Source organism: Lepisosteus oculatus, chromosome 4, assembly GCF_040954835.1.
Source record: "Lepisosteus oculatus isolate fLepOcu1 chromosome 4, fLepOcu1.hap2, whole genome shotgun sequence".
Classification (NCBI taxonomy): domain Eukaryota; kingdom Metazoa; phylum Chordata; class Actinopteri; order Semionotiformes; family Lepisosteidae; genus Lepisosteus; species Lepisosteus oculatus.
Window position 1 is genome coordinate 46,157,999 of NC_090699.1, and position 15,891 is coordinate 46,173,889.

At 41.4% G+C, this 15,891-nt stretch overlaps 1 protein-coding gene across 2 annotated transcripts in view; it reads left to right on the forward strand.

The window, feature by feature from the left end:
* The first annotated feature begins 3,097 nt into the window (after window positions 1-3,097).
* opn4a (opsin 4a (melanopsin)) overlaps window positions 3,098-15,891 on the forward strand; it is a 55,141-nt gene continuing 42,347 nt past the window's right edge. Inside the window, exon 1 of one of the 2 annotated variants that reach the window (XM_006630896.3) lies at window positions 3,098-3,487. In XM_006630896.3, coding sequence (XP_006630959.3) covers window positions 3,350-3,487 — 138 coding nt within the window. In that variant the 5' untranslated portion in view covers window positions 3,098-3,349. Of the gene's footprint in view, window positions 3,488-10,701; window positions 10,863-15,891 lie in introns of those variants that run through there. The other variant, XM_015347905.2, reaches the window with a different exon arrangement.

Sequence of the window (15,891 nt, forward strand, 5' to 3'; positions counted from 1 at the left end):
GGGCTTTAAAGAGAGGGAGCACCAAAACTTTTCGGTGCTGTCGTCTCTGCTTTAAAGGTACTCCCGTTCTGGAAGAATTTGACCTCAAACATTTGCCCAGCATATTATAAGTGAAGAAATTGCTCAGCCCATCACAGAGCACAGCACGGTCATCAATGTGTGAGATGTACTGTATTTACCTCCTCCTGGGTACCTGTGCCATCACGTCCTCTGTGGAATAGCTACTGTACTGTAGCTCTCTGCTGTTAATAAACCCAAACATCCCATTAAGGTTAGGAGGGGTTTGTTAATAGTCAATAAAATAAACCTGTCTGTGCTTTTTAATTCTGCCTCCTCAGCCTCCAGCTGTCTTTCAGGTTTTCTTTGACAGGATTGTCCAGCTCTCTGCCCCTCTTTCTGCTGGGCTGTGCACTGGTCAACCAAGCTGAGCAATGATGGGTAACTGGGAGGGTAGAGAGAAGTAGCTTAGAGGTAGAGATCACAGATGTCCCTGAAGCATCATACAGTAAGAGACATAACACCGAAGAAATAGTTAAGTTTGTAATGACAAAACTGAAATTCAGCATTACTGTGCAGGCAGTGATCCTGTTCTCCTCTGATGGCTAGTACTGTATGTGAAGATGTCCAGATGTACAGTAGAAGCCAAGACAGTTAAAACAGTATTTCAGCATCTACTTGTTAATTGTTAATTGACAGACTTGTTGGCAGTTCCTATCTGAGAAGCTTAAGCAAGAATTTTTTTCTTTATTTTCCTCATAATTGTATTACAGAAGCTGTTTTGGCTCTGGAATGCCTTCTCAATGGAATTATCATCCGTAGAATTCACCCAGACTAAACTGGCAAGTCTCACAGTGTAAACTGGCAGCTCATGTCTGCTTGTGTGGGTTTGACGGATGGGGAGGCCCGCAATTCATCTGCTTAACTGATACTACAGACAGATCAGAAGGGAAGGCAAGCCCTGCTTACATTCCCTGCAGGGTGCGGAGAGGAGGGGAACAAGGGTATCGTTTAATTTGGACAAGAGATGGAGGAAAGGATGTATTCTGACCCCCAGTGGGGTCTAAACCTGAACCTTTTAAGATAAAATCCAAAGAAATGAAAAAAAATAAAATAAATTCTCCTTTCTTTGCGTCCTTATATTTGTGTCGCTCTGTTTTCACTCTCGTTCTCTGGCTCCCGGTTCCCATGGTCTTGTCACAGCTGCCGGGTCATTTTTGCAGATCGCATGCTACACCATTGCCACCTCCTGCCTAGCTCTTCCTTCCTAGTGACAGGACCCCGTGATGAAGCACACGTTTCTTCACGTTTTAATCACACACTCTTGTCCACTCTGTCTGGCTACTGTCACAGTTGCCAAGGACTAACCGTGGGGAGCAGGAGAGCGGAAAAAGACCCATATGCGTAGCGGCGAGATGGGAAAAAGGCCCGGGCTCATTAGTGCAAAGAGTTCAAGAATGCCGTATAGAGACCTATGCCCTCAGGGAGCGGACATGGGGCGCCCTGGTGCTAGGCGGGTCTCAGGACATCCGAACGTCAATGCTGAGCGAGGACAGAGTGCAAGACCCGGAAATATACAGCCCAAGGGAAAGAGAGGGACAGGAAGGACAGCAGACCGGAAACTAGGGACAGGACAGAGAAGGAGCGCCCTCTGGCTGCAGAGGGCGTGACAGCTACTTTCACATTTTGTGCACTCACAGCCGTAATCTTAGTGGGGTAGTACTAATCATTTTTTAGTAAAAGGGACTTCTGGTTTGAACACAAACCTTCCTGTTTTTGTAATACAAAAAGCCTAGCATAGGGAATTTACTTCTTCAGTTGCTTTTGCAATAGTGTTGATCGATATTAATAATAATAATAATAATAATAATAATAATAATAATAAACTTTATTTTATATAACGCCTTTAAAGGTGGCTTCTCAAAGTGCTTTACAGGATGACAATAACAATAAATAAGAAGACTACAACAATAATTAAGAAGATTTCACAAGATAGGACACAATTATAATTACAACAATACAACAATAACAATAGAGGAGACCGTGGAAGGTGGTATTAAGAAGAGCAGAGGGGTGAAGAATGGAACCAGTTAAGTAAAGGCTTTTCTGAAGAAGAAGGTTTTGAGTCTAGATTTGAAAGTTTAGAGAAGGTAACTCTCTGATATCTTTGGGCAAAGAGTTCCAGAGCTTGGGGGCATAGCAGGAGAAGGCCCTGTCACCCATACAATGTAAACGGGCTTGGGGGACAGTAAGGAGGGCAGAAGTTGAAGAGCGGAGGTTGCGAGGTGGGGAGTAGGACGATAAAAGTTCAGACAGGTATTGAGGTGCCAAGCACCTCATTCATTCACATTTGGTACTTGGGCTCTTATCATGAATCCTCTGAGGCAAACAAATGCTTCATCCATTGATGTGAAATAAAGTTTTTTCTGTGTTTCAGGAGGGCCTAATTATCTAACCACTGTGATCCTTAAAGTGATTGACAAATTAAAGCTGCTTTCAAAGTATTTTTTAAACTGGGGAAAAAAGGTTTTATCAGCTAATAAGTCTAGACATTTTGAATGCTCCTGTACTTTTGCTCTTTTGCTGTGCCAAAGCTATGCGCTAATTGCCCCTGATACATGTTTGTGATCTTTAGTCCAGTGCCCTACATAAACCTCACACTCCTCCTTTTGTTTTGCTATAGCAGAAGGGAGAAACCGACCAAAGCAGGAAGGCAAGAACTGATTTCTGAAGAAGGGAACAGGCAATTTCTCATCTGCGATCACAGAACAGAAGATGGGGATTATACTGTACCTTTGCCACAGCTGTTTTCCTGAGGCTGGAGCAGGTACTCCTGTACACAGATTAAGGAGAGATTAAACGATGCCATGTGGTTTAAATGAAGGTGAGGTGACGAGTGAGTAGGAAACAGGGGTGTTGCTGAAAGCCCTTTGATGACTGTGGGCATATGAAAGGGCTTTAATCTGTGAAAGTAAGGTCAGCCCTGAATACTGTAGGTATAGAGTGGCTAAGAGGAAAGGGGGAGGAACTGAGCATGTGCAGCCCCTCTCTATATATGTATGCATGTAGAGAGCAGGAGGATATGTGGCTTATGCTGAGAGCGGTGTGCATGCAGAGCCTGCATCACGCAGCTGTGTCTCACACACACGCCAGAGAGAGCCGGCAACTTTTCACCAGAGAGCAGCAGGGAAGGAGGGCTTTTTCTCTGTCGTGTGATTAAAAAGTGACGCTCGGGGTGCTCTGCTGTTGAGGCGCAGGACACTGCACTAGGAAGACTTGTTTGCTCCTTTCATTTTTCTTTGTAGAACGCATTTTTTTCACCTTTTGTTCAAGTCTTTGGAGAAAAGGTGCCATGCAGTCGATCCGAAGGGGCATCTCCTGCCCGCCTCAGGACCCCAACTGCACCCGCATTGTGGAGAGCCTGTCTGTGTGGAACGAGTCCGTGGTGAATGCCTACAAGCTGGTGGAGCTGCCGCCCCTCGCCACCACAGTGAGTGCTCTGCTCTCATCATCGTTCCCCTAGTGTGACCCTGAAAACGGGCTATGAGTCCCCTCTAAGCTGCAGCCCCTTAGGAAAACGGGGTGCGTATCCGGCTACTGTAGTCAGAGGGCGAAAGACATGAGCTGGTTATTCAGGTAGCTAAGGAGGTGGTCGTTGTGGACTTGTTAATATTCTTCTATGGGTATTTTTCTAACAGTAGTACCTGTTGAAAAAGTAAAGCTTGGAAGTGAAAAGTCTGTGCTTCACTCTTGCAAAAAGGTGCTGTCTGTGCTCTTTGTATAATGCACTGAAAAAAGATCTTTAATTTGTTGCTCTTGTGTGAAGCTTTTATTTAGTGCTTTTTATTTTTCAGTAGGCGTCTGTGAAGGACATTTTCTATGTCTTTTCCCCTAGTATCAGTCTGGTTATCTGATGTGTCAGGGTCTGGACAAGAGGGTGAATTGGATGTGTGCTCATATTCTAATTTGTATTGATACTTGATCTTTTTGCACCTGAGGAATGTAGCTCTGAGAGCGATAAAAGCTCTGCTGGTCCTGACAGTGGTCCTGGAGCAGTTTGCTGTGCTGCCCACATCTTGTTGCTCATCCACAAAGACCCAAAATTGTGATCCAAATTTTGTTGGTCTGAGAATAAACCAAATCTTTATTGGAAAGAGGAAATTCTAAATCCCCCCACCATGTCAGCTTAATAACAGTGAGGAAGAGGAAGCTGCTTGAAAGTGAGGAAGTGCTTCTTACACTCTTCTGCCGAAGTGTAAAAATGTTTTATCTGCAAATCGTATCTCTTTCTTCACCCCTTGAAGTGACCTTCACCACAGTGTGTTGTTGTGAGACATTTGAGTTAGTGTCTATATCTGTACATACGTCTGCACTGTGTTTTTTGGCCGGTCATTATTTTAACAGTAGAATGAATTTCTTGTGAAGTGAAGCACAGGTTGTCTTAGGTTTGTTACATAAAGTTTAAATGAAAGACAAAGCCCCATGATGTGCTACTTTAGCACTCCTCTTCGCTGACCCTGCTGAAATCCTGCAGAAATGTCCCAAATCAGAACCACCTCAGCTCTTTTTCAGGCTTCATTGGCTCCTGAAGACTCGAGAGAGGTCATCCCACTGCCTCTTCCATTTTGAACAATTTCTCGTGCGCTAGCGTTAAAATCAGGGTTTTGTTCTTTTTTCTGGACACATAACGGTCTGTCGTTCTCAGACAGCTGTCCAATTTCCCTGAAATTCACTCATTGCTGGTTCAATTACAAATCCTACCAGAAAATACATGCCTGGCAAGAAGTGACATACGTAGCCTATTGTGTACATTTGCACTGCTGCTGTATAATGGACGCGGACTTGTTAGAACAGTTGATCTCTGCCTTAACATTGTCCCCTTTGCAGTAGTGCTCTACAGGGTGTTCCTGCAGTAGTCCTACAGGCAGGGGGCACTGGAACCTGCTGTAGACTTTACATTTCTCACTGCTGGAAAGAACAAAGGCCCTGGCTCACGAGTGCAGAGGCATGTTTCAGAGACTGCATACCCTCTGTGAGATTCCTCCTGCTGCTGGGTCCTGTTTAACCTTGCATGGAAGGACGAGTTGTTCTGGGTGGATGCGCGCAGATACACTGATATTGACATCTCGAGCACCTCTTTATTTCTGGTTTTAATTACAAAAGGTCATACTTCTCTCTTCCCTCCACCATTTTATTTTCAATGTGTAATTTGCACTTTCCATCTTAGATTGATTGATTTGTTTATGGTTAACAATCTACGTCATCGGGCCCCTGTAGGCCTGATCAATTGAGTAACCTTATACATTCCCAACCAAATGTGTTTGGTTGGATGAGTCAAAGCTTTATCTCTCCTACCAATTTGAACTTGAACTTGAACTTTATTGCCATATGTAACTGATACATGTACTGGTACAATGGAATTCTTACAGAAAGTCTCTCGATTGTGAAACAAGTATAAAAACAAAAAGTGCAGACAGTGCGTCAAGACAATATACAAACAAACAGTAGACAATGGAAAAGTAGACAAGTAAACAGTTTGATTGTAAACAATACAGACATGTAAACAATGACTGGAGATGTGCAATAAATAAGAAATCATAATGAGGTAGATGGTGTAGGTGTGGTCTGAGGGGCATGACTAAATGTGTTCGCCAGTCTCACTGGTTCTGGATAGAAGCTATTGAAGAATCTAGTAGTAAGTGTCGGTATGCCCTTATATCTCTTGCCTGAGGGCAGTGGGGTGAAGAGCTCATGCCCGGGTAGGTGACTGTCCTCTGTGATGGCCAGAATTCTACCACTGCAGTGGTCCGCATAGAGCTGTTTAATCTCGGTGAGACCACAGCCAATGATCTTCTGGGCCATATTGACGACCAAACTCCTGTCCGGCTGCCCTGTTCTGGACAGGTTCACGTGTGACAGAGGCTGCTTGTGTTTGTTGTCTAGTGGGATCCCGCCATTGAGTCCCATGTCTGTAATTCGTGATTGGTGCTGGGTTGAAATGTTGATTTATCAAATAAGATGAAAGTAATAACCTTCTGCTCTTCTGGCAGGATTTTCAGCTGTGCTTATAGCTAAGTGCCAGCCGGACTGGTGTGATTTGTAATTGTACAAATGACGATGACGTAGCTACAGCCTGCAATCATCTACATCAGTGTGAATCTCATGTGATCTGCACTAGCCTGATGCCCATGGTTGGTTCTAAACCATGTCAAGCATGTGGAGCAAGCTAAGTTACAGCAGTGGTTCCTTTAATGTGAAGATCTGTATTCTGTGTTGCAGATTAGAAGGTACTTTCATGTCTATACTTCTGCTTGGCCTCATGCAAATAATATTTCTGGAAGTGGATGAAGATTTCTTACATCAGAAAACACCCATTTTAAAGTGTGAAAAAATATTGGCTGTCAGGAGATGGCATTTGATCGGAGGATGTTTTTCCATGTGAGTCTTTATCTTCAGCTTTGCACAGGCAGGCTGCCCGGGAGGGTAGTTCAGTTGATTCTTTCCAGACATTGCAGATCCCAGCTTCACAGTTATTCTCAGTGCAGAAGACAGGTGCTGAATTAATTAATGTAATGTTTGTCAAAAATTAAAATAAATGACAGATATACTATATGTATCTACAGTTTTTGCTCATTTATTTGTCTGGACTCACATGTTCTGCCACTAATCAGAATGAACAATTCTATCACAAGAATTCAAACCAGATATTACATCAGTAATTAACAGAAAATAGATAATTTAAAAAAATTTAATATAGAAACAAAAAAATGTAAAAACATACATTGTTGATTGGCGATTAAGCCACTATATCAGATTAGAAACCATTTAACAAAACAAGCCGAAACGTTTTTCTTTTCTTCTCTTACCATCAAAGAAAGAATCATTGCTTCTTTATTTCAGTTCATGTTCTTATTTTATTTTCAAGCTTTTCATCCAGTAATGTTTTTGTCATGTATCATCAGTGAAAGGCTGGAGACATATGAAGCTCAATTCTTATTGTTTTTAGATACCAAATTATTTTTTGCTTGACAGGCAAGTTAAGAACAAACTTCATTGTCAACATTCCTTTGCCTACTGTTCGGTGGGAGGAGCAGTATGGTGGAGTGGTGGATATTGCTGAAGTCTCACAGTTATTGGGTCCTGCATTCAGTTCTCTGCACCTTCTGTGTGGAGTTTGCATGTTGTCCACATGCTTGCTTGAGTGTTCTGATTCCTGATTCCTCCCAAAGACATGCTGCCTACTTGTACTTATTGTCCCTAAATTGTACCCTGGAATAAACTGGCATTCTGCCTGGAGTGTTGTCCTGCCTTGCACCCTATCTCCCAGGACAAAGTCCAGGAATATGCAGCTTTCTGTTTTCGAATAAATCGCTAAATGTGTCCCATTCAATGAAAAGTTTTGTTCTCTTACAACAATGACTTTGTTGTAAGAGAACACGAAATTCGAAATTCGTAATTCATCACGAAAACAGCCAAATACTATAAAATATTAAACAACAATCTTTTAATTTAAAATGATCTTTTCCCTTCAGTAGAAATTTTCAGCCACCCTTATGGATGGTCTTCATTCCTGCTAAGCTCTGAAAGTCAATATCGGGTTAAGTATTTTCTTTACAAGAACTTGTTAAAATATTTTCCTAGTGATAATAACTGAGTTTTTAAAGTTCACTGTAAAACCACCAGGATTCTGTCCTTGAGTGCCTCACTTACATTTCCCATCTCTACAGCTTTGTGCATCTCAGAATCCAGTTGAAAAGTCTCAATATAATCAAAATAATGCTTTTGAAGCTGATGACTGAAAGGCCTCCTCAAATCCTACCACACTGTAGCTCAGCAGAACCAAGGTTAAGCAGGCCAGCTGTCTCACAGAGCAGCCATTAGGTTAAAAAAGAGCAAATAGCTGTCTAACTTTCAGCAGGGTCATAAATACTTACAGGGAAACAGCTCAGGTTCCAAAGCAGTGGAAAAATGTACAAAAGGGTAGAGTAAATCATGTGAACATGCATAATAAAACAAAAACATTGAAACATGATATAGTGAAATATACAGTAAACCATTCGAGGTGAGTGACAAAAGTTGGTATTTAAACTTGTGGCTATTCCTACAGAGTCATTTTACTGTAGGAAAATGAGAGGGCCTCCTAATCTCCAGAAGCAGGTTGGCTGGTGGATGCACTCTCCTGGGCTCTGGTTGACACAGTCCTAGTGGAAGTGTTGGGGGAGGGCTTACTCTTGTGAAACTGCAGTACGGAGCATATTACAGAAGGAAGCTTGGAAGCTCAATAGCAATGAATTTTCCCTCAAAGGGAGGCCCTCAACAGGGGTCTCGCCGGCTGAGCTAAAGAAGACCATCAGCCAAGGCAGTTAAAATCCCTGTTATGCGCAGGGGCGTATTCGTTACTGTTTACTGAACTGCCATTGCAGACTTGAGTAAAATGCAACACTCACAGAAACTCACTCATAGCCTCTGGAAACACAGTCCTGGAAGGAGTTTTGTCCATCTAGCACAGTGGCAGGTTTTGTGTTAAGTGCTTTGTGTAAAAGCTGCCTTGAGTCATACTCTGTATGAGTTTAGTTTTACCTGCTGAGTCTTGTGTGTTAGAGATCGACTGCAGAAATAAGATCAAGGTTTGATGGATTAGGAAGCAGGTCTGTGATTATCCCACTTAGGACTGGAGCCTATGTTTCCTGCAGAGGAAAATATGCTGGGAAGGTTTTACTGTCATTAAGAGAGGCTAAGTACACTAATTGGGTGAGCAGTTGCTGCAGGTGGTCACAGAATTTGTAGCATCTGCTTGTAGGCTGAAACTTTCACCATGAAAATGAAATCCTATCACTGTGATAGCTGTGGAGTCTGTCATGATCACTACCAGGGAGGTGGAGAAAACACACTGGAACAGTGCTCCTGCCTCTACGGCCAGCAGGCTGTCAATCATTTAACACACGCTGTGAGCAACTCTCACCCCCTCAGATGAGACCGTAGAGCAGGGATGTGAGAGGTTTGTGTTTAGATATCTGCTGCTGGCATTATGCTCGTTGACCTGCCCAGTCCCATCTGGAGTGAACACAAACCATCCCACAGTTAAGTACTCTGTAGCCACCCATTTCTCAAAAAGGGTTTTTCAAAATATGGTAAAATCAGTATGTTACAGTATGTGGGTCAAACTTCATAATGGAAAACATTTTTTAAAATGTGCACAAGCTAACAAAGGAATATGATCTCTTACAGTAATAAGAGCTGCGCTCACCACTTTGTTCCATGCACTCCATGGAAAGCTTCTCAAGGATAGGGTTTTCTGTTTTGTTTTCCACTCCAGAAGATCTGCAGATGAATGAGAGAGGCACAAATGCCTGTACACACTGGCAGACGAACTGTGGTCTTTTATAATCATCTGAGGCACCAGGCTTTGCGATTGCTTTAAACATGTGCTGCTGTTGTCAACCGTAGTTGCTTTTTAAAGGACTACATTCCTGTTTTTATAAGGTTGTTCTCTCAAGTCTCCCATAGGAATGAAAACTTCTTTCTGTAAACAATTTTGAAGGCCATTTAATTAAATCTGTCTCACAGCAGCAATAACAACAACGAAAAACAAAGAAGGAAATTTCTTATCGGAGCGAATGAATCCTCGGCGCACACGCAAGCAGAGCGCGTATTTCACACCGGTGACGGGGGGGACGCTCTGCGGATCGACAGTTATGATAACGTCCGGGAATTACCGCACAGCAGCAGGGAAACAGAGAAACAATCGTAATTGTTTGCGATTGCGATGATTCTGCTTAGCTTTTTATTTTTATTAGGTAGAAAAATTGAGTTCTTTGTTTCCATTTTGTAGGTAGGGATATACTGTACTGTATGCAGTGAAAGCGTTGGTGCCTGGCGTGTGAAAGCTAGTGTCTGAGAGGGCTGCGCACCTCTCTCTGGGGTTTCTATCTGTATTTCCTTTTATCCTGCTCAGGTAGCACAGTACATTTTATACTCAAGCCATAGAGGTATTATAGATTTCTGCTGTGTTAGAAAGGCAGTTTTTATATTATTATGACATATATATATACAGAAGATATTATTAGATATTATACATATTATTTATATAACACTAAGCACAACAAGTAGCAGAGACAAATACAGCATTGCACATTGTGATAACAGAAACCCTGGCAACATGTGCAGTGTCCCAGTTAGTGATTCAGCTATGCAGTGTCCCAATCAGAGATTGAGCTGTACAGTGTCCTAGTCAGAGATACAGCTGTGCACTGTCCCAATCAGAGATTCTGGTGTGCGCTGTCCCAGTCAGAGATTCAGCTGTGCACTGTCCCAGTCAGAGATTCAGCTGTGCACTGTCCCATCAGAGATTCAGCAATGCGCTGTCCCAGTCAGAGATTCAGCTATGCAGTGTCCCAGTCAGAGATTCTGATGTGCGCTGTCTCTGTCAGTGATTCTGATATGCAGTGTCCCGGTCAGAGATTCAGGTGTGCACTGTCCCAGTCAGTGAATGTAACCTGTTTATGTACAAATACCAGGAGATTGTGCAGTGCAGGTCTGATTCTCTGCTGTTTTGTTTGCTTAAACCCACAGAGAGAATGTTGCTGGTGCCTGTGATGCACTAGTAATAAGTGACCAATTTGTTCTGCTCTTCTGCCTTTCAGGCACAAGAGTAATTGTGGAATTTTAGAACGAAAGACTCCCATAAAGCTTCCCATAAAATGTTCATTGTCCTTCAAACTTCTGATCCATTATGAGAAGTCTGGTGGGTTCATGTACAGTAAATACCTAAATGGCAATCCACTTAATGCCTTGAAAGATAAGGGCAAGGAATTTGAGAATTGTGCCAATATTTACTGGGAGCCAGTACCTGGATGACTGTACAGGTATGATTAAGCCACTTCTTTATTTCATTCATGGAAACTCCATTTTTGCATTGAATTTGATGTGTTTATCTTGTTTATCTTGCTAAAAAGTATATACACAACATACTGTATACAGTATACTTAAATCACATTTTCTGGTGTACCTTTACTGTGCATATAAATGGCTTCTTCTCATTTATACCATTTTTGTTTTATTATTCTTATGTTCTTTTTTGTATTGAAAGTACTGTAACTGATTTTAATTTCTGGCATGTGAGACAAGAGTTGCTTAGAGAAACCTAGAATTAATTTTGTGTCACAGCCTTGCCTGCTGTTGCAACCAATTAATTTGTATTACATGTTATCACAGACTCTAAACAGGTGCCCAGAATGGCTCTTTTCCTCAACTGCAGTGCACATGCAGCATTTTAAAGCAGCCAGTCAGTCCTACCCTGCATGTAGGAGGTAAGAGAGGTGGGAGAAAACCAAAAAACTAGGTTAAACCTACATGAAACAAGAAAAGCATGCAAACTCCACACAGAAAGTCATAAATCAAACTCAGGGCCTTGTAGTGGTAAGGTAGCAAAGCTACTCCCACACCAGCATAAAAAATACATCAAAGGTTCATCATCTCATTGGGAAGCTAAAGAGAAAAAGGCTAACTCAGAACAGATTCACCCTGTGGAGCTGGGACAAACCTGCACAGAAGTGTTTTGGGTTCTGTGGTCCAAGTGAGCTTATGAAAGCAAGCACAGAAAAGCTTTGTTCCTCTAAGAAACAGCCATTCAGTACCTCAGTACCTTGGTCTGCCTCCAGCAGTTGGACACAACAATAAAGAGGCTGATTCCTCAGAAAGGACAAACAATTCCTACATCCCTGTGAGTTATAGAATGAGCCAAGAAGTCCATTTTATCTGACTCTCATCAGAGATGAGGTGATCTCTTGGCATCCAAGACACCAGGCCTCTGTGAGCCAGCGAGACTGGTTCTGTGGTTCTTTGAATTTCTTTCTCATGGCTCTCCTCTCATGTGGCTTGTCTGTCCTAAAACAAGGAGTCAACACAAGGTAATAATCTGAAGTTGTAATTGTGACCCTAAATTTGATTAATCTGATATTCATCGGTGTGATGCCAAAGGCTAGACATGGATATTCAGTCTGCTTTTCTTTGTGCTTGGTGTTTTTCCAGAATTCACAATTCAGTTGTACCAAGACCGCTGATTTTAATTCCACGGATCTGTGGTTTCTGGTCATGTGTCTGCAGGGCCAGAAGCAGACTGTCATCTATAATAATGAGCATCTTTGTTTTTATAGACACAATTAGAGTTAGGCAAAAACAATAGAGGCAAGTATACAAAAATTAATACAGGAAATTAAGCAGAATTAAAATAGACATCAATCAATAGATCTGATTGGGCTGTGAGATGAAATTTGAAATTGCTGGTTGACTCACAAGATCTAACAAAAGACCATTCTACAGCCTTGGAGGAACAGTTCATAACCCTGGTCTCCCAGGGTTCAGATGTTCTTTTGGGAACTGAAAGAAGTCCACAGTGCACAAACAACATGTACTCTAGATGTGTAGGAAGCTAGCAGTTCACTGATAAAGGCAGGAGCCAATTTGGAAGGCTGATGTTTACACCAAGGACAAGAAGACTTATTTTAATTCGGCAGAGTTGTGTGATTAAATAAATAGAAGACCTTCATTCCATTACAACAGGTGATGTATAGAACAATACTCCTCCCTGAGGGTGAACCAGAAAATCAGTTCTTTTTTATTTTACAAGCATTATTTGACATTTGATACTTGAAAGCTCCATGCTATTCACAAGCTATTTGCTCTGTCTTACCATAGTTTCTTCTGGGAGAGCTTTCCTGTGTCATGATATCACAGTAAACGCCTAAAGGGGCTGCCAGCCCCTGATAGAAAAGAAATTGGCCTGACACTATTCTTTTCTGCACTCTGGTGTAGAATGAAAAAAAGATAATGAAGTCGGTGTATTGAAGTTGCCCACTTTTTGTTTTCTGGAAAATTATTAAGAATGCGGAGATGAGAAATAGGTTTTTATATTTCATCTGTGATAAAGATTGATATAATCCTAACATTTACTACGATTAAGGTCACAGTGTTGGTACAGTACATGCAGATAGCTGCATAGAAGGATCCATTACTGAAACATGGAATTTACACTGAATTGTGTTATTTGGGCAGATTGGAACTTGCAGTCGGAAGAGACTGTGGCTATTGATGGAAAAGATTGACTCCAGTACAGTATATCTCAAAGGAGCCCTGTCAGATAACCAGATGAACTGCACTGAAACCAATGTCTTCAGTTTTTCAGAACTGAGGTGTTAGGTGTGGGCTGATTTCTTTCAGTATCAGCTCAGCTATTTGGAGGAGCTTTGTGCACTGGCTCTGCATTTGCAATAGCTAATTGTCTGTCTATACTAATGTTCAACTTACTGTTTTGCTCAGATCAAAGAATTTGTACAATAACACCTGACTGTTGGTCAATAAGAAGTGTACTGAGAACATTCAGTCCTTTTCAGCAGTAGAGAACAGCTCACGTGCAGTTTATAGTAGCTTTAGTTGCTGTAATCCCATTTAGAATATGTGAGCATTCTTGTTGCCCAAACTAAACTAAATTGCCAACAGTCAAATTTGTTATTGCAGTGGAAATCACTAGTGGAATGAGAACATTGATAATGTTAGTAACACGCCTGTATTGGATCTCCCGACTGCGACTTTGGCACATACTGTATACACAGAGTACAGTGCAGTATACAGTATATACAATATATTTACTGTATTGTATGTTATTTTCTTTTAACTCAATAAGATAATAAGAACTTGATGTTAACAGATACAGGTCTAATGCCATTCCTCAGCACTGACTTTAAATATTATTTTAAGTTAATTACAAGCCACCATTACAAACACCTCTGCAGTAACCTAACTAGAAATGAGAGGTGGGAAGTTAATCAGGTTTGCAAAACATTTAATCCCTCCATCCATAATCCATGATCTCATCCTATAGAGGGTAGCAGCGAGTCAGAGCCTAACCAGGCAGACACTGGGCAAAGCAACAATTTCAAAACACATTTATGACAAGAAAGTGGAGAGTGAAGGAAGGGAGCAGACAAGAGTCTTCAGAGGATAACAGGGCTCTGAAACTGCATCTTATAGTGTTTTTAATGTGCAGAGCTCTGTTGGAGGAAGTGACCATGGATTTTTGCCTTGTCCCAAAGAGCAGAAGTCAGACATCTTTAATTGAAAGATTGCCAGTCCAGTTTTGTGCTCTTTTCAAATATTAATACCCATCACAGCAAGATGCTCCTTGGAGATTATTGTGTAGACATTGCAGTGTCCTATATGTTTAAAGATGTTTAACAAGTGTTCAGGAAGGGTCAGGGTGCGAGCTGTGAACTCTAGGTCAGAGCTGTGTCTCTACTTTGTTTTCGTTTGGGTCTCTTTTTGCCCCTGTGTGTTTTGAGTTTTTAATGTGAAGAAGAGAGTGGTAGCCCTTTACAAACATTCAGTAGCCCCTGTTGCAAGGGCAGCTTTATTTTGCTGATTGAAGTTCTGAATTACAATCCTTTCCATTCCCTTCAGTGGAACAGTTAAGACACCAGTGGACAAATCTTCTGCATAATGTCAGTTTACCATGTTAAGTGAGCATATTTACCATGGCTCTCATCTATATTTTATGTTCCTTTACATAAGGCCATTCAGTGCATCCATTTGGCTGCTAGTACTTAATTTATCAAAGACTCGAATGCAGCCATTTTGTGAAGGAAAGACAGAAAGATTTCTTGAAAGATATCAGCAACACACAACAACTCAAGTACCATAGAGTGTTTCTGAATGCAAAACCTGAGCACAAGGGACTTGAAAAGGTCTAATCAAACAATCAGTTCTATGAAAGGAATTGAATAGCCTGGGGGATTAAGAGAGATGGGATGGCATCCAAAAGACACAGGTGTCATCTTGGACCAGAGTTGGAAACACCTAGTCTTGTGGTCTAGAGTGTTGAAATGAGATGAAACAATTTCAAAACAGCAAGATCATTTTGTGCAAGGGAGTAATTGATCGAGTTTTTTCACAAGTTTAATCAAAATCATTTCTGTCGATGCAACTCTTCTAGTCTCCTTTCAATCTGTGTTCTGTGGATTGTTATACACATCATGTTTCTGTTGCATGTTGTTCATTATTACTTATTCATTTGACTGCTGATGATTCTGTCCAGGGAGGATTATAAACAAGAGTGGTCAGGACTTGAGGGAGGATTTATTTTCCCAAAAGAGAGAGAACTCCGAGTCTGTTAAATCAAACTGAGCCAAGTACTATAGCCACAAATCCGTGACAATAGACACATGGGTTTATGTTTGACATCCAGGGTGACTTGTTGCTGGATTTACTGTAGATAAATGCAGTGCAGGGTTTGAAGTTGTAAGAATGGTCTTGCATGCATAGTCTCCCTTGTGAAAGTTTGGCAAATTTGGGCAGCAGTAAAGGTACAGGTGGAACCTGAAATGTGTAATCATGCACTGGTGGAACCAGAAAGGGTTTCATCCATTCCCCTGTGGTCTTAGACCTTGCAATTCCTAATACTCAAAATACAATATTTTTTATTATGTATATAGTATTATGTGTGGTGAACAGAAATTTTACTGTTCAGTCATACAGGCAATGACCCCTTCTGAAACATGCTCATTACTTTATCTTTTTCCAGTCATTTATTTGGAGGATTTTCAGCTGCCTAATAACCTCTAGTTACACACAATTCTGCACGGCTTGAAATACACATAACACTACCGTATCTGCCTTTTGGTAAATTACACAGTATGAAGCTTGTCTTCGATGAAAGCTCTGTTGCCTGGCTGAGCATGTTGTAAAGCTATGTGAGCTTTGAAGGATTGCTGAACATATTCCTATATGCAGTTTTCCTTTTTGAGGCTTTTGCAGAAATAAATAAAATATGTGTCAGAAGCTACTACTAAGGCCCATCATGCTGCTGACCTTGACAATACAGTAGCTGGCAATTTTTCCTGA